Source organism: Temnothorax longispinosus, chromosome 10, assembly GCF_030848805.1.
Source record: "Temnothorax longispinosus isolate EJ_2023e chromosome 10, Tlon_JGU_v1, whole genome shotgun sequence".
In the NCBI taxonomy this organism is placed as follows: Eukaryota; Metazoa; Arthropoda; class Insecta; order Hymenoptera; family Formicidae; genus Temnothorax; species Temnothorax longispinosus.
Genome location: NC_092367.1, coordinates 20,265,960 through 20,290,714, shown reverse-complemented (window position 1 = coordinate 20,290,714; position 24,755 = coordinate 20,265,960). Strand labels below are relative to the sequence as shown.

At 34.5% G+C, this 24,755-nt stretch overlaps 1 protein-coding gene across 3 annotated transcripts in view; it reads left to right on the top strand.

Annotated features, from left to right (window-relative positions):
* Positions 1-2,062: 2,062 nt before the first annotated feature.
* Positions 2,063-24,755, top strand: part of LOC139820719 (uncharacterized) — a 55,991-nt gene continuing 33,298 nt past the window's right edge. For 2 of the 3 annotated variants that reach the window (XM_071791184.1, XM_071791182.1), the window contains exons 1-2: positions 2,063-2,494; positions 2,554-2,719. In XM_071791184.1, the coding sequence (XP_071647285.1) occupies positions 2,659-2,719 (61 nt within the window). In that variant the 5' untranslated portion in view covers positions 2,063-2,494; positions 2,554-2,658. The remainder of the gene's footprint in view (positions 2,495-2,553; positions 2,720-24,755) is intronic. The other variant, XM_071791183.1, reaches the window with a different exon arrangement.

Genomic DNA, 24,755 nt, shown 5'->3' with positions numbered 1-24,755 from the left:
ATAATTTAAGTACATATATAACTGTGATGACATGTATATGTAATTGATATTATTTATTATACATTCCAAATCAAATTACTTAAAAATATTTATTGAACAAATTTTTATAAATTTAAAGAGAACTCTGACCAATTTTTGAGAATCTTCAATTATTTTCAAACAAGTATTCTCGATGAAAATTTAATATAGACCAGAAAAATATCAAATCACGAGTAACTGAATAACTAAATAACTGAGTCACTGAATTGAGCCCAGAATATCAATATTATAATAATCATACATTTAATAAATTAAATCAAAATTAATTAAGTAATAAAATATGTAAATAATTATTTATATATCTATAATTTATTTTACTCTATTTACATAGTTGAGTTTTAGTAAAAATTGATATTAAGGATGGATAAAATATATAATAGAATATTTATGATAACCATAATATTTTTTTTTTTTCAGGTATAGCTATAGAGCTATTTAGCTAGTGTACAACGACGGTGAGTGAACTTATTTATCATATTTTATTACGCAATCAATTATACATATCATCATGATATGAATCTTATAACATAATACTTACAACGTTGATTATAGCGATTTCGCCTTTTTAATCAACAGGATAAGAATAAATGATTAGTGATAAATACGATAGCGAATACTATTCTTTAGTAATATCTTATAATTAGCGTAGTAATATATCGGATATGCTAGATTAAAAATTGGGTGATCTCATCATATTATGTATTTATATACAATCAGGAATGAATTTTGACATTTATTATTACCGTCATTATTTGATTCAGAAGCTTTAGGCGCGCGCTTATTGCATCTAATGGAAAATTCGCTCTTAGTTCAAAGTAAAGCGTCTAAAATATCTTGGTAAAATTAATACTTGCGTAGGTACAAATATCATGTGAGCTAGTAATAATCAGTTGGCGGATAAATGAATGAACGAACGATCGATCATAAGAACGGACGAATGAATGGACAAGCTTGTCCTTGACAGCCGAGTATCTGTAACCTGGCACTCTCGAAACAGTCGCCGAGCCGTTTGCTTACGCTTCAGCTTCGCCGACCCTGTAAACACTCTTCCCTTTCTTTATATATATACCTTTTATATATTTTAGACCTCCGCTACATGTATATTATTCTTTCAATTTTATTTTATTATTTAGAAAAATGCTTAAACGCAAAATTTACAAAGGGTTAGAAGGTAAGGTAAAGATTTATATGAGTTGAACCAAAGTATATATCTTATATAGAGGACCACGTATATATATGTGTAATAGGCGATATATCTTAAAAATTTTCGAATAAGATATTGCGTAATATATTTTAATATTGTCAAAGTGTAATTAGTTTTATCTGACAGAAACATTCTTTATATAAAATGATATTTATTAGGTAGATTTAAAGTTTATGCTTAAAAATTTGCATGTGTTTTAATAGAAAGTATTCGGCATATAAGTATATAAGTAGTGTGATTACGACAATATTTGGATCGATTGATCCGAATGGATCCAAAAGCATTCCTCGTAAAATTACGTGGTGTAGCTAATATATAAGAACGCAATAAAATTACATTCCCGCGTGTATAAATTCCAACGGGTCACAAATATATGTAGCGCGAAACGCACAGGAGCCGGCCTCGACGCGTCTGGAAAAGAAGAAGGGGTAGGAGGTGGTCACTAGCCAGCCCCCTCCCCCCTCGCACTGATAAGGACTCGCGCGATAATAACCACCGTGCCGCACCGCGTGGCGATTTTACTACTCCCATACTTTTCTCTAGCATGATTCGCGCTGCTCCTACCACCGCGACTTCGACATAAGGCACCGACTCTCCCCTCTAGAGTCACCACTCTGCTTACGATCACAGCTCGAATTGGTCGTTCTCTCTCACTCTCTGTTTCTCTCTCTCTCTCTCTTTCTCTCTCTCTCTCTCTCTCTCTCTCTCTCTCTGTTCTATTTTACTCTATTCCTTCTGTCACTCTTTCTCTCTCCCTTGCTCTCTGCGACTCGTTTCGTCCTACTCTTCGACCTATTCACTCCCCTCTTCGTCTTTCCTTGTCTGTGCGTTCGTTCTCGCGGTATCTTCGTCTCGCCTTCGTCCAACTCGGGCAGCTCGCTAGCAAACTCGCATCGCCTCGGCCATCCGCGGAGCCGCAATTGCTCGCTCGTTTTGCATCTCTCTCTCTCTCTCTCTCTCACTTATTCTCCTTCTTTCTCTCTTCCCCTTTTGTTTTACCGTCTCTTCTAACTCTGTTCCTCTACCTCTCATTCCATCTCTTTTCCTCTTCTTGCTCCGTTTGCTCTATGCACATAATATACACGAGCCTCGCTCCCGATCATAGAGCAGTGGCGCGAGTTCTCGTACAGCCAGCAAAAGTCCGGATCTTAATTTTCGTCTAGTCGTCGATCGCAGTGTACACACAGCATCAATCGCTCTTCTGATTTACCGTGCGCGGAAACGAAAGGGCAACACGTGATCCTCTGTGAGGTGAGAATGTCGTAGTCGCAGTCACCCTCGCCGAGTAAAGTGCCAAGTCTCTTTTATAGTGCGAATTTCAGATCGAAAAGCAGCCAAACAAGCTATCAAACAAGAAACCAGAACGCAACGAAGGATAAACACCAAGTGAGCTCAAGCGAGCGAGTAATCGCGAGATGAAGAGAAGGAGCGACGACGATGGCAAACCTGTGGCCAAGTATCGGCATCGAGAATACGGTGAGTACCACTTCCACCTTTCGCGATTCCACCTCGCCTTCTCAGGGAGGATATGTCGAGAAAGGATTGTTTGGCTCGATTGAACGTTCGGCGACCGCGCCGCGACGCCTGACGCGCCCGATCGATCGATTCTTGCTCTGCGATCGCGGGCAAGCATCTTCGAACGTATTTTGACAATGAGATGCAACGTCTGAGATAGCATGTACACAGTGTGTCACTAAAGCGCTCAACTGAGTCGGTGGTCCGCGAGTCACTGGAGGCCAGGGGCCGGTCGTGAAGGATGTATATATGTTGGATATCAGAGTGATAACGCTGCCCCTGGTTTTGCGATAACGCCCGCCAGTATATGCATATACTGCTGGCTGGTACAGCCATCAGTTGCATTCAGCTTCGTTGCGCCCGTCGCGAATGTCCTTTTGACATCTTTCGGCGTTACGTTAGTAAGGGCAACTTGCAACATGCAAATTTTCGATTGTTATTTTAAAACTATTTAAAAAATGTACGTTACAAAATGGAAAGTTTCGCGCCAAATTTTAATAATTGTCCTCGATATTCAAATAGAAAAATTTTCTTGTTATACCTAAGTCACATTTCTCTAGAATTTTTGCATTCCAGGTTACATATTTTACTGGCGGTTCGATATCATAAATGTTACTTGAGAGTATAATGTAAAGATTTTACTTAATCCCAGATAATAATCTAGGATTAAGAAGTGCGCTTTTCTCTCACAATTGTTCAATTGTTATATAGTTGTAAAGTACAAAAACAATGAGTCGCGTATTACAAGTTTCTCTTCTGCTATTTTAGAGTAATGTTGTTGAAAAACCATCAGTCTTTATATTTAATTATTGGCAAATTTAGTTTATTAAACATAAAATATGCATTTACTAGATATAGTTTAGTTTTATTGCAATCATAAAATAAATTTTTTGACTATTTTAAAAAAGCTCGTCCTTCTTTCAAGTTGGTCTTAAGGAGCTTAACTTTTGAAGATATTTTATTATGTTCTGACCAATTAGAATTGGTTTCGTAAACTTGTACGTTTTACACGGAATTTATTATTATTATTATTATAATTATCTCAATACAATCCTACCTTTTAATAATTTAGAAAACGATGACCGTTGTTGAGTATTTCTTGCATCATCGCTTGTGCGGGCGTAATGATCGTTTATGATATGATTAACTGTATTTATTTGCGGTTTGTCAGGTTTGTGGTAGATAATTATATCACGTAATGCTCCACTATCGATTATACCAATACCGCGCATAGTAATTATTAATAAAGATAATAAACCGCAGCTTTTGAATTTGATGCTACTGAAATAAAAGAAAAATTATTTGCTTGAAAGTAGCACAGCTATGCAAGGTCAAACGGCCAAATTACGAGCTGCAAAAAAGATGTTAAATTATCTTCTTAATAAAAAAAGTTTATTAACTCAATACAAACAGTTAACATTTCGACTGTCTTCTTCAGAATGGATTAATATGTAAGAAGAGAAATATCAAAAGCATAAAGACGCATAAATTAAAATACTAAAACATTAAACATTCTCTCAACAATATAATTCAGATAAAAAAAACCCAATTAAATCGCAAATATAAAAACGCTGGAATAATTGATTGAGAGAAGATTTAATTTATGCATCTTTATGCTTTTGATATTTACTTTCTTTTTTTCATATTAAATCGTTCTCAAGAAAACTAGCAATAAGTATACAGTCGATACACTAATTGTTTGTATTGATCGTTTAATAAATTGATTGTATTATAATTCAACATTTCTTTTTAGAGCTCGTAATTTGGCCGTTTGATCTTATATTGACACTACTGACTATAAGAAGATACTTCGGTTATTTCGATGTGTTATGTGTGGGTAATATGTCGAAATATGTGCTTATTCACTAGACGCAGCAAGTTACATATCAGTTGCTTAAATATTTATACATAATTTTTACGTATGAAAAAATATTGTTTGTATTTATCTATATATTTTATTTTAATACAAACATACCTCAAAAGCACCGCTTTATTTATTGTCAAACTTACTTGCGCGGAAAGATAGAAAGTTGTATCGTCATCCTCGGCATTTCGATAACAATGTCATAAGGAGTCGTCCTATTGTCGTATTCTGTGCTAATACAGGCGCATCGCTATAGCACCTGTAACAGTCACTTTGACCATTCCCTCGAACGGTTGAATTTTATCGGCTCAATCGTCAGGGTCGCCATTATTTCTATTTAAACACTTGCTCGCTGCGTCACATGTCTCCTGAGTCATTCCATAGCGCGTGTCATTTCGCGATGTTTGAAGACGAGCCTTCGATTGCTTTTTGATTCACCAGAATTTGTTTCTCGTTACGATATACATACCTATCGTCTGTTACACTTTTTTTTAATAAAAAAGAAACACATACGTAAAAATAATGGAAGAATAAATAAAATGTTTAATTTTATTTATTGATTGATTTTTCTGATATATAAAAATAATAGTGTGGGAGTGTGGAGAAACTATTTCTATAATCACTTCTAAACATTGAGATATATGACAAAGCAAAAATTTAAATTCTTTGAAATTAACGTGTAGAATTATGATATTGAGTCGCAATAATTCTTATGTGAAACATCGTACAGAATTCTTGAATACAAGCATATCTATGTATACATATGTAAACTTTCTGCTCGAAATATTAATGAACGGAAGATTATTACACGTTGGTATGGCGCGTTGCCATGTTGGGATTCTATATGAGTCACGTGAGTGCGTCTATACAAATGGACCGTTTGCTTTTAATACCGTAATATAATGAGACAAGCTATGGTATCTGGTTTGTTCGGTCCCCATCAAGATGACGAAACTACCGGAACGTCGACGTTCTTTCTTTGTTCATATTCGTTATTTTGTCAATTCGTAACTCGCACAGTTTCACACTGATATTTACCAGACTTTACCCTCTTGCCAAAAATTCAGTAAATGCTTATTGAAACAATTTTTCATAAAATTTTCGTTGACCTATTGCGCCATTAGTTCCTGCAAACATTTTGAACGAACATGTCAAGATAACAAATATGATATTTTATATAAAGAAGGTGAAGTTCGAAAGATCTTATCGCGTCGAGTCAGGCGATTTCGTACATTCATTTCGTAACTCTTTACGTAAATACGTCGAAAGTGCAAAGTGTCAAGTCGTCCATGCGAGATGTTTTTACAGTTTTGATCAGCTGAAAATTCATAAAAAAGCATTTTGCTTTTTATATGAAAATCTTCTTTATTTTTTTATATTGTAAAGTTTCGTTTTCATATTTATAGTAAAAATTATCCATTTATTGTCTACTTCAGTCGAACCGGCTTTGTAAATTAATAATAATTTGATATTTTTTTTGTTCAAATATATTACGTGGACAAAATTTTATATCGCGTTTCTACCGGTTCAGCAAAAAAAGGAAATATACGGTCCTTTAATAATAGAAAGTGAGTAAGCGTAAAAATTGCTCTCTAATCGGAAGCTCATAAACTTAAATGGCCAATAATTTCACGATGACCAATAATTGCACGACTGACCTCAATACTTATTATTCAAAGCTATTTCGAGTTCGAGTTCGAACTTATAAAAGAGGGATAGAATTTTTAAGGAATTGTGATGTATAAATAGTTATCGGAAAAATTTAGAGACGATCGCAATCGTTCTCGTTGTCTACCAAGTTGCCTTCGTCGAAGGCCTGGATTCGCCGTACAGTCGGGTAGTTGTGCCTGCGTCGGGTTCAACGTGACGAGGTCACGGTGCCACACAAAAGTCATGGTTCACGTAAACCGATGTACATTAAATCATCGCCATCGTCGTATCAATAGTATAGTCGTTGCCGTCATCCTTCGCCATATCGCGTTACCGTCGCCTTCGTTCGCTGAATACATTGGCGCATACATTGGCGCATATACTGGATATAATTTAATTCTTCTGGTTATATCTATATTTTAAAAAGTTGCAACTGAAGCTAACAAAATTTCGAAAAGAAAAATTTATAAGAGATGTGCTATAATTAGTTTGTAGAAATATTCTGGGGACCATATTATCTAATTGTAAGATGACAAAAGATAAATCGTATTTTATTGGGTTATCGATAAAGGAAATAACGGGCTGATCGAGTTATGTGATTCAAGCTGTATATATTGAAGTTATAACTTTGTGTCGATTGCATAATTAACATTGCTCGATAACCGGCCACAGTGCATTCTGTTGTCGTTACAGCCTCAATCTTGGGTGAATTTATGATTTTCTTCGCATAGTGAAGCCGTTCGTCCTCTTGATCCTAATAGCTCGCGCGCGATGCAGATTAATTTGTATATTTGATTTAAAATACGGTTAGATTTTAAAAAGGTTTTAAAACAGAACTTTTACTTTGATTTTTGTCAATAATAGAGACTTGAAAGTTACGTGGAGTTTAATATATAGAAGGAAGAAGAATTAAGAAATGAGACGCGGATGCAGTACAAAACTGCACATCTATGTATATTACATTAAACAATCGCGAAATCGTAGAATATTATTAACGAAATTTTTGCGTAATGTAGTTTGAAATCTTTACGTGATATAGGTAATCAAAATATTTTCTTCTTTTTTTTTTTTAAATTGTGCTGCCCAAGTTACGGTATTTGTTATTAACAATCGAGTTAAGACCTATTCCATGTACTTAATCTAATTCGATGAAAAAAATAGTCACTAAAAATAGTAATTACAGAATAAGCGTATTTTTAATCTGTAGATAAATTGAATGCTAGTTTGGTTACTCTGACATAAACAGTTAGTCTTCTTGTGCTGTGATAATAATTTTTTATCAATAATAAAATTTCTCTCTCGTTAGACAACATCATTAACCCGGATGAAATATATGCACTACTATGTTATTGATCCTTATCATCGTGTACATTTTATCGCCTTCTTCGGTCTGGTAACACTTGCAATTTTGCATGTATCATGTTACTGAGTGGATAACGTAACGTATCTCTCGTAATTACCGAATAACTGATATGGGTCTCTATCATAATTACTAGGCGAGCTAAGCGAGTTATCGTGGTGTGTTAGAATGTTGTTAGAATATTCGCGTAAATAAAAATTAATCTAATAATAATATCTATATTTGATTATATGCTTAGCTGCAACGTGATTCACATTGCATTGATAATCTATCTGCTATTTTGCTTTTTCCCAGATATATTCATATATGCATCGTATGTATACAATATTATAACTTACACACATGCGATGTTCACAATTAATTTCATGCGTATGATTGTCTATAATTGCAACAGTAACAAGATTTCAATGCTTTATTATTACATACATACACATACGGAATGCGCATTAGAGTGTAGGTATTTTTTACAATAGGTACTTATAAATAGAAACAGAGAATATTAATAAAGAAAGTCAAGAGATTTTTTGTTTACGTTTTTTGTTAAATGGTTATGAAATATAACTATGAAATGAGATGAAATAACCTAGTATAACCTTTAACTGTGTAGAGATTTACGATGTATAATTTACGCTTTCTCTAAACGCTCTACAAACTGTGAAAGTTCCAAGTCCATCCACGTTATCGGATGTTTTACAACTAAGACAGTCTTACGTCACGGTCATAGTACACGACAACAACTATGTCACTTATCCAAATTTCATGCCTTTTCTGTTTCTACGTATTAATATGATTCTTATGTTCTGGTTGTAATTATTGATACCGTCCTATAAGGATAGCGATTTAATCTAATTAATCGCATTTTGACATACTCTTTTGTTTAACCCTTAATGTGCATATATACGTGGCCGCGTGGGTCTACGGCGTTCGAGCCAAAGTGATATCTGGTCGTTACTGTAAAACTTGCAAGCCTGTCAGAAGATATTAAATAAACGATGTTCATCAAAATGACTATAAAATCGTCAATTACAATCCAGACAGATGTTTCATGAATTTTTTAGATTTTTTAAAATAGATACTTTAAGGTAGGGAAAAATAGCGTTGAACGTGACAGATCGCGTATGCACCTTAGAAGGTATCGAAAAAACGTATGCACATTAACGGTTAAATTTTATTCATGAATCTTAAAATGCAAAATACCTAGAGTTTTAATAATAATCATTATCATGATAGTAGAGCTAATAAGATTTTAGAATTTTGTAAATTAACAATTTACAATTGTAATTTATAATAATTTGAATTAATATACAATTGTAAATGTTAATTTGATTATACAGTAATTTTATGTTATTTATTTTTATATGAAATTCTCTCATATGGTGTATAAAATCATTTAAACTGTTATCGGAATTAATGTTATTGTGATCATTGACGCGGTTGGAAAATAGATAGAAAAGATAGGGAAAGACGAGATAGGAAAGATGAGTTTATGAAGAGAAGAATAGCATGCTTGGGATGCTCCAAAATGGCCGCTTCAGTGGAAGGCGAATGGCCCGTTATGAGGAATCAAGTTCTTCCTACTAAGTTAGCTCCGCCTTCGTCTAATTTTGCCTGCTAACTCTTGGCTTGATCATTCCAGTTTCAATTCATTAATTGGCAAGCATTCTGCAAGTTGTTTGTATGTTATTTTGTTACAAATATATATTACAAGTTACACTACAATTTACAATTATATTAATCCTTAATTGAGTCTAAAGTTTTTATAAATCAAAGTTTACGATTATTTTATGAAATCATCTTAGGTAATAATTTTATAACATTCGACAAAAATATTGTATTATATGAAGCCAGCTTTTATTTTTATACGATTTGACGCGTTGTCTACATTCATATTAGGTATTTTTTTTTCGATATCTGTGTAATTGGAAATTTTTAATTAATTTATGACACGTATTAATTCTTTAAAATTAGATGTAATTAGATGTTTTAAATAATAATCTTTTAATTTCTTTTATTTTAAAAGTGCGATATAATTTAAAAAAAAATTATACATATTGACCATTGTCATGCATAGCTTTTCGGAACTCGGAATTCGTCAAAATGTTTTTATCGTTACAATGCCATGTCTCATTCCGGACCCTATTTTTAAGCTTGTCTCTTATCGTGTGCCCATGAATTATGCTTGTTTTGGTTCTCACGAGGATGTATTGCACTTGTATCGGAAAACCGGCAATAATAGGTAGCTGTTACGTTCTGTCGTGTAAAGGAGACGAATAGATAATACTGCACTTCACCCAAGACTGAGAAATGCCCATTTTTTCGAAAAATTGTCCCCATAAATGAGGTCAACGTTGTAGACAATAACTCAGAACATCTTTTTTCGAGGAAAGCATTAAAGAAAAACTAATACTTCTTGCGTTAGTTTTGGGAGATTATGAAATTTTTTTGTGTAGTTATGTATTTTTTAAATGCACTGCGTCTAGACAGTAGTTTTGAAGGATAAACTTGAAACAAAAATCTTTAAACTTATTAACATACCTAAGTATACAATTCGACAAGGTATCTATTTTGTTTTATGACTCTTTCTACATTCTAATATTTTAAGGTTTTACAAAATAGACCTATGTCATTAGGCTAAAATAGAATTTCACAGAAAGGGAACATAAAGAGGATTATAACATTTTATGAAGAGTTAATTAATATTTTGATAGCTTCGTCGGAGTTGCCAGCCGCGTCATTTAGTTCAAGGAATCGATTTACCATATGGAAATTTGACGTTGCTTGTTACGTAAGGATAGCTAATATGGTTGAACCATCGACGATGAATAGCGAGTCAGAAATAATTCATGTACGCTTAACCATTCTTTATTTTGATAATATCGTTCTTTAATCAACACAAAAAATGATATAAATAATTATATAGAATGTAATATAGAAATATGTAATTTGTTAAAAGTAAAAAAATTAGTTCTAATAGTTTTGATTTCCTTGAAAGAGGTATAAAGATACGGTAAACAATTCCTTTTTTATATAATATAATTTTTTCGATCTCTGATTTTATGAACGATTTTGTCAAGAATTGAAGAGTTTATTCCGAAATCATTTTAAAATTATTCATAAACAGGACGATTAAGTTATGGAAAACTTAATAATTAGGTTTGCTTGTAATCTCCATTTATTGCTTATATATAGATTTAAGACAGTTTAACAAATAAACTTTTCAATTCTGATATTTAGAAATTGGTAATCAAAGTGTAAATATATAACAGAGTCCATATAGTTCGTAACTAATAGAAAGTACTTCCTATAGAGGAATGTTAATGGGGGGGGGGGGGAGAGGGAGAGAAAGAGAGAGAAAGAGGACCGAAAGGCTTGTGTCGCGAGTGTCGTGACGAAGTTTTTCCACACCGCAGCGCAGGTAGTCGTCGCTGTTACGTCATTTAGGGTCGGCGGTAGGCATTGTTTTCGAGTTTCCTGAAACGGCTCTACGTGCAGAGTTCGTGCAAGTACAAAACGTCTTGGGCCGTCGCATTCAACGATACAACGAACATGGATTGTGTGTAAGCTAGCATACCGGGTGTCGCCGGAAAGTAACATGGAACACTATTGTTGTATAATTATTTTAAAATACCGGTTTGTACACTACATTCTAAATTCATTAAAATTTAATTATTTCTTCTGTTTTGTGACATTTCTTATTAATTTTTCTCAAAACACACATTTTCTAAACATTTAGCACCGCAAAACGCTGAATCCATGATTTTACAGCGAATGCACTGTAAAAAAATTAAACTTGTAAATCCGGATCCGAATTGCAATGAATCGCAATGAAAATGATAAGTATAATATTGTTTTTATTTAACAAAAATCATTATCATTAATTGGTAGGGCGTGGTTATTTTATATATTTCTTCTAATTTCAAAATGGGAAAATAATTTTTAATTGGTTTTATTTAAATATTTTTTATCGCATGATAGACGGATGGAAAATATCTTATATACGCATTATTTATTTCTCATACGACAGCAAACTAACTCACTTTAATTGCGAGTACTAACGACGATAAGCTAGCTATTTCGTAACACAGAACCAAGACGATAGCGTATGAAAGAAGCATAACCATGTCTGCTTGATCTTTAGCGAAAATATTTCGTCCGGTAGATATGTATTGCTTAGCGAACCACTTCCTTCGATGCGGCATCATTTCCGCCGATTTATTTCCATTGCAGTGTTGCAGATTTCTATTTCTTAATATCCAATAACTGATAGCAATAACATTAACGATATTAATATAACGAAAACGTATCTCGTATCTCTATCGGACACCGACAAATTAGATATATTTCTGATATTTTTATTAGAAAAAATTATATTATTTTGATTTATTTATTAGGCGGAAAAAGAGAAAAAGAGAGAGAAATTTTACGCGGTTTTGTTTTGCACCATCTCAACAAAAGTCCACACGTGTAATCGCGGTCTCACAGATGCGGTAATTTCACCGGGAAGCAAATCAGTGGCACAATTCAGAGACACGTTTCTTGCTTTCGCAATCGCTCGAGCGCGCTCCAGCATTGTATACGTGCCACTCCAGCGTCTCCCCGCGCACTTTCTCCCACCTTGGGATCGCGTCTTCGTTTTTGACCGGAAGTCAGCCTCTTCGAAGACAGACTTCCGCGACGATTTCGCCCCGAATTGTCCATGTAATGCGAACCATATAGCAGGAGAAAGAAGAAGAAGAAGAAGGAAGAAGAAAGCACTTTTTATTAAGCAGTCTAATGCACGGCGTACTGTAGCGTCTGCGGCTCTCGCGGTGACTGATTTCACGAAATGTCGAGTGCGTGATAATGCACACACAGAGAACGACTAAATGCCGACGATATCAGGCTTATGCACTGGGTTTTATCTTGGTGGCGTGCTGCGCGAAATGGTGGGTGGCTCTCTATCGGGCCCCGGTGTACCAGCCGCGAGCGATAGGACTTATCTCACGATATACCTATACGAGGTGCCTGACGAAACCTGACTTGAGCTGCGCCGCTGCGCGCATTATAAACACCCGTGATTGACATACCAATTTCGCGCGGTGTGCATCTTCGAATCGCGAATAACAGACAGCGTACGTATATTTCCTTCCGACGTAAAAATTATTTGGAAGTTCTTAGGGAAAAAAAAGAACGTTATTGACTCTCAAACATTGATGCATATTTCCTTAATATGCATGTGTGAAAAAATCTTTTGTGATATTAATTCTTTTTTTTTTAGAATCGAGTCCGTAAGAAATAATCCAAAATTCATGTTTAGCATTTACATAGTGAGATTCCTTAATTGTTTAACTTGATATCTATTTTTGATAGAAAATACAACATTAATTATATTTTTTTTTATTTTAGTGGGTTATATATTAGGCATCACGTATAAATATCCGCATGTCGCTTAATACTACATCGCGATCTATATGAATTGAGTAAAATAAAACAAGTCAGTTATCTTGTAGTTCGAAATTAGATGACTAAGGATAACCATAATAGTAATTTTGAAAGTCGATGCGTTTTCTATAATCATATAAGCTGCCGGTGACTTGACTACATCATCTCGATATGTTTATAGATGCAAATGGGTTAAATCTTTAATTTTCTCATCCAACTGATTTTTGCTGATGTCTGGCAAATTACGTGTAAGAGACATATTCTTGTCAGTTGACCTCAGGAAAGTTCGTACTTTTGCGCATATATTTCTACAGATACTTAATTTTTTGGATTTAATTACCAAGATACTTAATAATAAATAAAAATTACTGTACATTATTTTTACTATACATAATTTTTTTTTAATAAAGAATCGATTGCAACTTTATTGAAAAATTTCTAACCAAAAATGCAATATAGTTTCGAGACACTCACTATAATTGTATAAGTCTGACGAAAAACTTCACTCATTGTCAGCCAAAATCGATTTTAGAATGTATAAGACGACAGTGAGTCTAATGAGACGCGCGTAGATGTCGGGTTATTATTGTTCAGATAAGAATCTGTTCGGGTTCCGACATCTGACACGATTCTCGATACTGATCCGTATGCTTTGTTTACCCTGGGATCCTTTATGAATCACATGTGGCGATGAATAAACCCTGCAATTAATCTCTCTACTCTTTTCCGGAAGCTTCAGCGTTGATCATTTCTAATCTAGACATTCCGATCGTGACTACATTCACATTTCTCTCATATGACCTACGCACGATGAACAGGTTCAGGTTTATACTTAAGTGCAGTGTATACTAAATGTAACAAGGGTATCGATATGCGGCGTCCTTGAAAATGTTGTTATATATATTTCTTTCTCGGAATTCTTCGACAAATTTTAAGTATCGCGCAGCATTTTTTTCTGTTTTTTTTAATGAAGAGCTTGAATACTTCTTTCCTAACTAATTCTAAATCTAAAAATATAACTTGTTAAAATAAAGCTAAAATCGTTAAAATTTTTACAGAAGATGAATATCGTTCTCTGTTATTATTACACAACTCACAAAAGAACCTGTATACCTGTACAACTCACAAAATGAAAAAGAGGAGCTATATTAATAAACTTACGCCTTACTGAGAGCCACTGTCGGCTTGCAACTAGTTCAGATAAGGTATCGCCCGGCGGTCGTTGCGCGCGATAGCGCTTCGCAGTGCGGCCCCGATGTAACGCATCGCCACGCATTTACGATTCCTACAAATGCATGCAGACATTTATGCGTCTTCTATAGGCATAAACGTGTGCATATGCAGAGTAGAAAAAGAGAACGTAAAAGAGAAAGAAAGAAACGTATATTGCGTGTAAAGAATTAAATGAACTTGTCACCCGTACATTTTCTCGATGTTGCCTAATGTTTCAATTGATTATCTTATCATTCTTATTGAAAACGGACTGCAGATTTACATTATCATACATTTTATCATATACGATATAACTTCTTAATCTTTAATGTCGTTGAGTAAACCTACATATGAAAAGTTTTGTTTAAATAAAGTCAACTTGAAATTAAATTGAAATTATAAATTCTTTCAATAATTCCAGAGAGAATCTATTTCAAATTAAGACTGTCAAAATTTTATTTGATAGAAATGAAACTTATTAATCACGAAACTGTCATATTATTGTTATACATATATATGTAACTTGTGGTTACACAAAAGCGCAAATTTATGGAGACTCTAAAAGATAGAAGATAAGAGATTGTAGACATCGCGTATAAGGATGTCGAACTTTCTTACTCATTTTAGCAGTGATATGGTCCTTACGTACGTTAGAATGATAATCACGCGTGTCGAGTAGTACGAGAGCGTAGTATAACAACTCGCGTTGTTGATAGGGTAATCTCTTGCGGCAGAGATTAGCCAAGGACGCGGAGATAAACTTCTGCATCGTTAACACCCCTTCTCTCACTTCTCTGCACCTTAACGCTGTGTGGACTCGTACTCTCTCGTTCCATGATACGGTTCTATTTTCTCCCTTGCTGCACTCGTGACTCGTGACAATTATAATGACGTTACAGAGCGTTCTAATCGGATATATATAACGATAGCCTGTCACGCTGCGCAAGTATTCACAGAGAATTGAGATCGTGTCTGAAAAATTTCTCCGTACTAAAGCAAATCCGTTATGTAGAAATAAATACGCTAAACGCTAAATAAACTAAAGCTTCCGACTTTTAGATTGTACTACACGTTTCAGATCGACGTATATCTTAAATCGACTTATATATATGATAAAATTTTATGTTATGTTATGTTACATTTAATGTTAAAGATGACAATCAGGAAAATATTCTTAGGATGGAAAATTCTTAGAATGTGAGAAATCGCTAAAGATTTTTGGAAATAACTTATACATATTTATCTTATCTATCGTTAAAAGACGATTGCCTTGGCGGCTCGACGGTTTATTCCTACACCTGGTTGTGGGGGTTGTACTTGAATCCTCTTCAAACGTGGCTTTCTTCGAGGGGTAGACAGCTGAACAGCCCGCGTCGTCCGCCCTCCGTGTCTCCGTGGGGTCGCGGCCAGTGATAAGAGGTAAAAAGGCGGTTATTTTCCTATACGTGCCGAAGCGGAAACGTCGCGCCGCATCGCGTAGTGTCGCACCAGGGAATGCGAATGCGCCCCATGCGGGTTTTATCGTGCATGTATAAAATGTACCTCGTCGTCGAGTCGGCCCACTTTATGAACGTTGCTCGCAGTTCATGCTAATGAGCACATAGATTGCATCGCTGCTAGAAGCTAAGGATTTTATAGGGTGTCGTCTTTTTTTTTGCGAAATATGGAAAGTTTATACTACGGTTATTAAGATAATTAAAAAATATATTTTTTTGTTTTCTTGCGTTTATTTATATGTAACACTAAGGCAAATGATTCGATATGTTAATATATCTTTTTTTCTGATAGAGAAACACTTTGCCATATCTTTTTTTTTATTCTAAAAGAAAGAAGAGCGATTTTTTTAGCTATTAAATATTTAAAAAAATATATATACGTTTGTATAGATATCGATTAGTAAAATAATCCTTTTTGACAAAACTGAAACATGTCGATCTCATGAGAAAAACGCTTTATAACAAAGATTTTTTAGGAACACGAGAAAAAAAAACAGATCTTTTCTAGTACAACGGATTTTTTCTATGACGCAAAATATAAACGAAATTAAATTGGCAAATTGAAATTTTGGTAATCTTGAATAGTAAAGGGATATTTTAATTAGTACAGATATTTAACATAAAACAAATTGCTGTATTAAAAAGAATATGTGAAGATAAGAAATAACTATGGAATAGAAATATTTAGTATTAGATTAGATAGATAGAGGGAGGGAAACTTTTTTTATTCGTTACATGTTTTGGAACAAAGTTCTTCGTATGTCTGTATTATATATCAGTCCCTCAGGAACCAAAGCCGCCCCTGAAAACGCCCCCAAGACTCATATGGTTATCTGCGTGTACCAGACATGTAACGTACAGCCTGTCAAAACACAGTAATCGTTCTACGATGTGAGCTGTTTCTCTTGTATGCAGGGATGTTAATCAGTTATTGGAAATTATGATACGTTGCATTTTGCGATAAATATGACATTATTCAAATATTTCCAGATTTTGTGCCTTAAGTAACATTGATTACTATTGCTGCTCAGATGTATTATAGAGAAGCTTGTTTTATATTCACAAAGTAGTATCACGCGCATATTTCAACAAAAAATGATGTTATTTTTTTATGTAATATACAACTTACATCAACTATAATTAATTGAAGAAAAATTTATGCTATATAATTTAAAAAATGGTATTGAGAGTTTCTAATTTAACACGATTAAAATCGGTGTCAAAGAGACGGCATGAGAATCACTGATGTGGGGGGGAACGAAGGTGACGGTAAATCGAGGGAGAAGGACGTAGGAAAGCGTACGAGGTATTATAACAAACTGCCGTGCAATATTTTATGGGTTCCATAAGGAAATGTCGTGACTCGCGATTGTTCCGCGTGTAATACCGGTGTAAAGGCGATCGACTTGGAGCAATAATTAATGCGAGAAATACGGATCGTTCCAACGGGAAAATAAGCCCGCTCTTCGCGTTCTATACCTTTACGTCAACGCGCGTTACGATTTTCAATTCGTTGCGCCAGAAGCGCGTTAGCACAAGGAACATTCTTTGACACAATCAACGTCAATTTTATTTTTAAATTATTTCATAGTTGCTGCATTAGTAGCGATAATATATCCAACTTTTATATCAATTATCAATTCATGAACGATGCAAATATTTCAACAATCGCTGAATTAATGCTGATGTCAGTAAACAGACATAATATAACGTATTAAATGATGCGCAATGGAACAAATGTAATTTAATTAATGCACTATAATGAATGCACTATATGTCATTTTCCATCTTATTAATAATAAAATTATATAAAATTTTGTAGTTTTTTTTTTAATTTTATCGAAAGTTTTGTCGGCAAGTTGTAATAAAGTAAACTGAAAAATTTCAATAACTCGATTTCTCTGAAAAATTCCTTGCAACCGAATATTTCGGAGGAGATTAACTACCGTTGGTCACTCCGCACTCGCCGCTGCATGTAACTGCATTTACGCAATGCGCTTCTCGGTGCGGTCTCGTGCGGCATCGCACTCGCGCATATATGTCGCGCGAATACGACGTCGTCATGCACGTCATATATGCACAATGCATTGCTGTTCTGCGAGCTAATGCCATCTGTGACTCACGACATGAACAACGCCACGTGACATTTGCAGTTTTTCAGGCAAAGTCCCGATATTATTTTTTCAGAAAAAATTAATTTGAAATATTATATTTTTATCTTTCTTTTTGCGCAATGATAAACCATACATGTTTAAAATATAATGATTAATTTTTTATATATATATAGACTACACATATACATTTACATATATAGCGCAAACAAAGCGTGATTCGAGAGCATTTCAAATATGTTAATAGTGAAGCTAATACTAGACTGAAATATATATGATTCATTGATTCATATCATGTTTAGAAAATTATATTAGATATATCATAATATTACGTTAGTGTTATCTTTATTAAAAATCCCTTTGGTATTCTTTATTAAAATATAATTCAATCAAGAGAAGTAAAAAATTGCGCATTTGCAGCTGCAACGCGTAGTTGCTAACAATGCAGATTCTTTAAGTCTCGGTGATGTTTCCATTCTTTTACGACCAATGGTCCGTACGTTCCTCTTTTTATGGAGAGGTCTCATAAAATCTTAATCCTACGCAACAAAAAGCACTGCCATTAAATAATAACGGGACAAATATTTGTCATCGTCCTTTCTTGAGAGAGAGGCGACCGGCTAGTCGTCGCGTCGCCACGTCAGTTTAGGCACCGTAAACTTATGTGCGCCAAACGGTCGACTGTGTAGAAAAAAATCGGGGTTTCCCGTAAAATTCTGTCTGGTCCCTTCACTCGCATTCCTTTTAGCTAATTCTCACGGTATTTTTTTAACGAAGATTTGCAACCTGTGCCAAGATATACCTATATATGATGTATATATATGTATAAGAATACAATACACAGACGCAGGTCTAGTCGCTTCTTTAAATTCTTAATAAGAAAGGTTTTTTAAATTTAAAAGCTTGCGTATATATAATTGGTATGTATAAGATATATATATATATATATATATATATATATAACACATATTTTTAGCTTTATTCAATTTGCGAAATTAATTTTAACAACAAATTTACTGATAAACATCGACTACTTGATATCTACGACATGATGCCTTTTATTATAAATTATTGAACTTGAAAACTGAGAAACCATTGCCACTTTGATTTTTTAGTAACAAAAAACGAGTTGAACCATACGGGTGGATTTGCAGCTATAAGTGTCTAGCCACAAAACATCGGATTATCGAGCGTTTCGACGCGGAAGGCACGTCCAGAGCAACGAGGACGTTATCCTAATGATAACACGGACCCTAATTGTTATGTTTTCGTCGTTTCCGCGCGAAAAGCGGCGACTAAGTAATAATGCTCGGTACGGCCCAGCAAGGCGGTCAGACCCGTTTGACCAGAAATGCGTAACGTGCTCAATACGGACGTGTTTGATAGATAAACGCGCCATGATTTCCGGTTACGATCGTGGGAGTGTCTTCGCGAACTTCCCACGAAGAAGTCTCTATTGCTAATATAGGTATTAAACCGTGTTACATTTAATAAACTCTAGCGAAGGAAAGTTTATATACGAAAATCTTAGATTGACGAGTTATAATATGATATCTATAATCGTTAAAAAAAATAAAGCAATATATAAAAAATTTTGTATATTAAAAATATATAAAAAGAACTTTAATGTTAACTTTTGAACTTAAATATTATTTAAACATTTTTAATATTTTGGAAGCAAGTATAGATTGATTGATGCATATTACTTTTGTAACACTTTTGTCATACTAAAACATTACTTTCAATTATGACTATTTAAAATTAAAACAAACTAGATATTCCTATTCACATGTTGCAAATTTTAAATGAATATAATAATTAGTAGCAACTTCATGCTAGTATCATCGAAGGATGGGACAGATCGTGGCAGCATGAGTATTCTTTTTCCCTCCTCTCTTTTATTTTTCTCACTCTCCTTTTTTTTAAAGTAGATTTTGTTATCGCTCTGGGGCAGGAGTCCGGCAGCAAAACCGGATGTCCGCCCACGCAGGATGTGACGTCAGAGCTGCTGGCAAGCCAGCAAGTACCGTAAACCTGCCCGACTGCCTGCAACGCAAATATTTCCTCTTTATGCGTCTGCTTCTTTTGCTCTCCTTTGCCCCCTGTACCGATTTGTTGTCCCCTTCTATATTCCATTCTCTATATTCGTTCTTTCGCCCTACGACTCGCATACGACTCAATATTTTCAAGTACATTTTGAATGAAATAAAAGGTACATCACAAGAGTTTTAAAGTAATGTAATAGAGCTGATTTAATAATTGGTATTGTCTTTTTACTGAGAATAGTTGGTTAGTTATATACGATTAACAACAGTTGGTTAATTATATATGATTTACACATTATAGTCTTTACGCACTTGTCACTTGTAGCGAGATGGAGTACGTTCGAAGAAAAGAAAGCACCCTGTGTAACCCTGAAAGTTATCTTTAGAAGAGGTATTAATCCTTTTTGCTATGAACACAAATATCAGATAATATAGAAGAATAGAAAAGTTTTTCTAAAATGGTCTGGTTTCTCCGGAATTTTCAATATACATATATTTAGACAGGGTTCGTCTTCGATTTGTCATAGGTATTACCGTGTCTAAAAAGCATAGGAATGATAATATAATGGACTGTCAGGTTAAAAAATATTTGAGCTTTCAACTAGTTTAGAAATCTAGTTTTTGTTTTCAAGCAAATATTTAAAGTTTACTTTACACAAAAGATTTTTCCGCGTGAGATGCAATTTTAATATATTAGATAAAATTAAGATAAAAAATTAGATTTTATTATTAAAGAGAAACTCTCTCTCCCTCTCTCTCTCTCTCTCTCTTTTTGTAATATATATTATACATATAGATACTACAATATCAAATGTGATTATATATTTTTGAAGCAATTAATTTTTTTGGTAGAAAGCATCAGTGGTAGAAATATTCCCTTGGCAATCTCGTTGATATTCGGGAACGATCGCGGAGCCTAAGTGGCGTAAAATAATATCAGGCCGAGCCTAATAAGGGTCTCTCATTCTCAGTTGCGATCTTCGGATTACGGGATTTCGAAAGTCCCCTCGGTCTAATACCCTATTACGTGGTGGATGTGAATATACTAGGGCACCGCTCACGACCTACGACCTTCTGATGACTGATTTACTGCTTTCTTTTGACTCCGAAACCGATCCTTTCTGATCATCGTCTCGCCCTTCATCCCTTCTGTTCCTTCTTACACTCGTAGCGCGACCATTTCGTAAATGGAGTTACGCACGACTTATAAAATATCGACACGATGACCTTTCTCGAACTCCATAATTCCTATGCTCGCAGAGAATTCGTGAGATCGGGTTCAACGATTCTTCGTGTCACCTCTATCAAGATCTAGGAGTGGAAATTAGTAACTTCGGCGCGGCGCGGCGTATCCAGCATAAATATGTTTATCTCTGTTTCACAGTCTATATAGAAATCTAGAAGCGCGGCAAGTACTCGAGATATTAATCGCGTGTTTCTGAAAGTCGCGATAACGCAGAATTGGTTGATAGGCCATTAGAAATGTAATAAACTCCCAAGCAAGCTGTTAAGTTTTCGTCGCTCTCATCGAACATGGTAGATAAGCCATTAGCGACCAAGCTTGAGTACTTTGAAATGCGTCAGATTCTTACAGACGTCATGGAAATATTGCGTCTTGTGGAAAGGATACGTTAAGACTCGAAGCTTCTTTCATGTTGTTCATCAATTCAAAAACACTCACAAGAATGTTCTCCTCAAGAGGCTTTATCGAAGTGTCTGAAGAACCGATAACGGCAATCGGCAATTCCATTTATTTTTAGTAATTTCGTGACAATTAGAACGCTTTTTTAATTACAATTATAACTTAACGTGACGAAACCGCAAGTGGCAATAAGCCGCGAACAATTAATTTTGAAATACACCCCGTTATCGTTAGAGACAACTTTTGCAAAAGTTAAATAAAACGCTTTATACACGTACGTTAAAAATTTCATAAATTTACATGCATAAGCGAATTTCTTGGTGCATGAGCGTCGGATATGCGCGAAGTGTATAATATCTAGAAACTGGAGGATAGTTTGTTGATAATCTTTTGAAGGGTCGTTTATGAAGTGGCGCTTAAATTGTGAGCGGCAATCTTACAGAGAAAAAAAGAAGGGGCCAAAAGATGCCGGTGTAAAGGAACGATGGATACTTAAACACCCCGTTGTGCGCGATTCGTGCCCTTCTCGCGTTACGCCACGCTGTCTGTGTTTCGTTGTTTCGCGGCTCATAACGGCTGAAACTCATCAGCATCACGAGAGGGAGACAGAAGGAAACCTGTCGACAAATCTCCGACTGAAATGCCGCAGCGGATGTCCACATAAAAGGCCCGAATACAAAGTTTTATATTTATAAGACTGTTACATTGTTACAGATATAAAAATTTATGATTATAGAAAGAGATTAAAGAGAAAGACTTTTACTACTATGAAAAATTTTTGAAAATTTATAGTTACGCTAAAGTTCAGCGCAACTTATGCGAGAGCAACTTAATTATTTGAATCAATATCTTTATATATTATATATTATATATTACATGTTTCTAATTATTTGAATCAGCATTCCTATATATCGATATTTTTTATATTGAATAATTTTATATTCATACCATATACTCATTGTTTTCTTACGAATTATTAAACGAAAATGCTGAAATTACGAATTTTTTTTTCATAAAATTCTTGTCTTTATTTACAAGGCGAAAGAAAGTAAATAGCGCGAGCACGACGGCGCGCGAGGACAATTAAGGAAAAAATGTCTACCAGCCCATGAGGAAATGGCAAATATCCTGGCTCGTCTCGGCTGACACCCCGCTTCCGGTTTGGTTTATGGCACCTTCTTTCTCACCTGGTCGACATTGTTTCTTTCTTTAAGACGTCGCTAATAACTTTAACCGCTCTGCGTCTTTTCCGCACGCCGCGCCGCTCTCAATATTTGCTTACCTTCCTTCGTCGAAATGTCCTGCACCGGATTGTACATACAAAGAGGACTCACGAGCCGTCTTTAGGGCCGTGTCTGGTTCGTGGTTCGTGGTTCGTGTTCCTGAACTATGGCCACATTAAAACGCACAAAATAATTCATTTTGGGGTATCTTGAGATGAGACATTGCTTTAAGAAATAAATTACGTAACAGTTACATACTTAATCTTTTAAGTACGGAATAGCGCGACGCTGAAGCTTCGCTTTTACCAAAATACTTGTATTTACTTTAAGCTCATGATATTATTTATTTATTAGTATTAATTATTTTATAGATGAAATAAAAAATTAGAAAAAATATACGCTGAATGCGTACATGAATGTGTGTAGGCCATAGTGTAGATAACGTTTTAACTGAGCGCTCAGCGCATGTACGTACCTACCCATAGTATTCAAAGAATTAATTTCTTATCAAGAGAAATAAGATAGCTATCTATATATATATATAATTTTTTGGGTAAGATTGGCGCGATAAAATCTCTTTCTTAGAAATACAATATATTCATGATGAGAATTATAATAATTATAAATGTCTGCTTCAAGAAACCAAACAGCTTCTTTGTAGCAATGCGGGAACTCGCAAATAAATTCCAGTCATTCGTTATTGGTACTTAGACTAAATAGAGCGAGAAGTAGTCTATAAATCAACAGACTCGAGGTTGTTTATAATAAAGGCAAAGATAAAAGAGAGTAGAGTCTTCGAGATAAATAGCGGTTAGTGACCCTTTCACGACCCGCTCTCGCTCCCGCTCTCGCAACTGTTACATATATGATATATGTGTCTTTCTCTTTCCTCATCTTGCGCGCAAGAAGCTTTTCTCAAACTGAAACGAAACAATTTATCAGTAAATTGTTAATTTTGACTTGACGAACGAATATCTGTCGATATTCCATATATACCACAAAGCCTGATAGATATATTATATGAATCTCGTGTCAAAACACGTATCAGATGAGATAATCAGAATGAAGTTTCATATTCTCATGGGATATACAGATAGTTTTATAACTTTGATCAGAAATCAATTTAGAAATCAATTGAGAGTGTGTGAGAAATAAAAGGATTATTTTCATGAAATCTGACTTCATTAAAATATTGTACGACTGTTATGGAATATTTCAATATTATGCATGTGATGAATTAAAAATTGCATGTTTAACTTTTAAAAGACATCTTTAAAAATATTGAAACTTTCTTCTTTCTATTGTAGTTGGAAATTAAACCGTATAAAATTAAGTATACTATTGAATACATTTATAAATTTGCAGTAAATATCTCTCCCTGCGCATTTCCTATAATGAAATCAGTTCTATAAGAAAAGTGCATCTTTTGTATTTAGTGTTTCTTTCAAAGTGCATGTAGGATTAAGCTACGTCAACCAACTTTCTCATGAGAACGGTTAATCCTTTTGACATCAGAAAAAGTGGATTTCGGGGAAAAGAAAACGAGATGAACATGTCGAGTCTGTCGCAGTTCGCTGATGCTTCCCAGCCGATCTGTAGCTTTTTGGGGTTCTTCGTTTTATTACCCATTAACTTCAAAATGATGCGTGATTTAGCGCTTTGAAAGAAAGTTGGAATTTTGATCATCTAGTCTTTTTCGCTTCTGATTAAGCTTCCTAATCTGTGTCGAGATAAGTAGATTATTAATAATTCACGATTCAGCTTTAATTAAAAATATGAAATTTATTAATACAATTTTATAATAAATTAACAAGTTGATAAACTAAAATATAAATGTGATGTGTAAATCGTATTTAACATGAGGTTTTAATGCCAAGTTTTAGTAGCAAATAATCATAAAATTAGCATGTTAATAAAATTTTAAAATAATATTAACAGGAAGTTAGTGACTATAATTTCATAATATAAATATT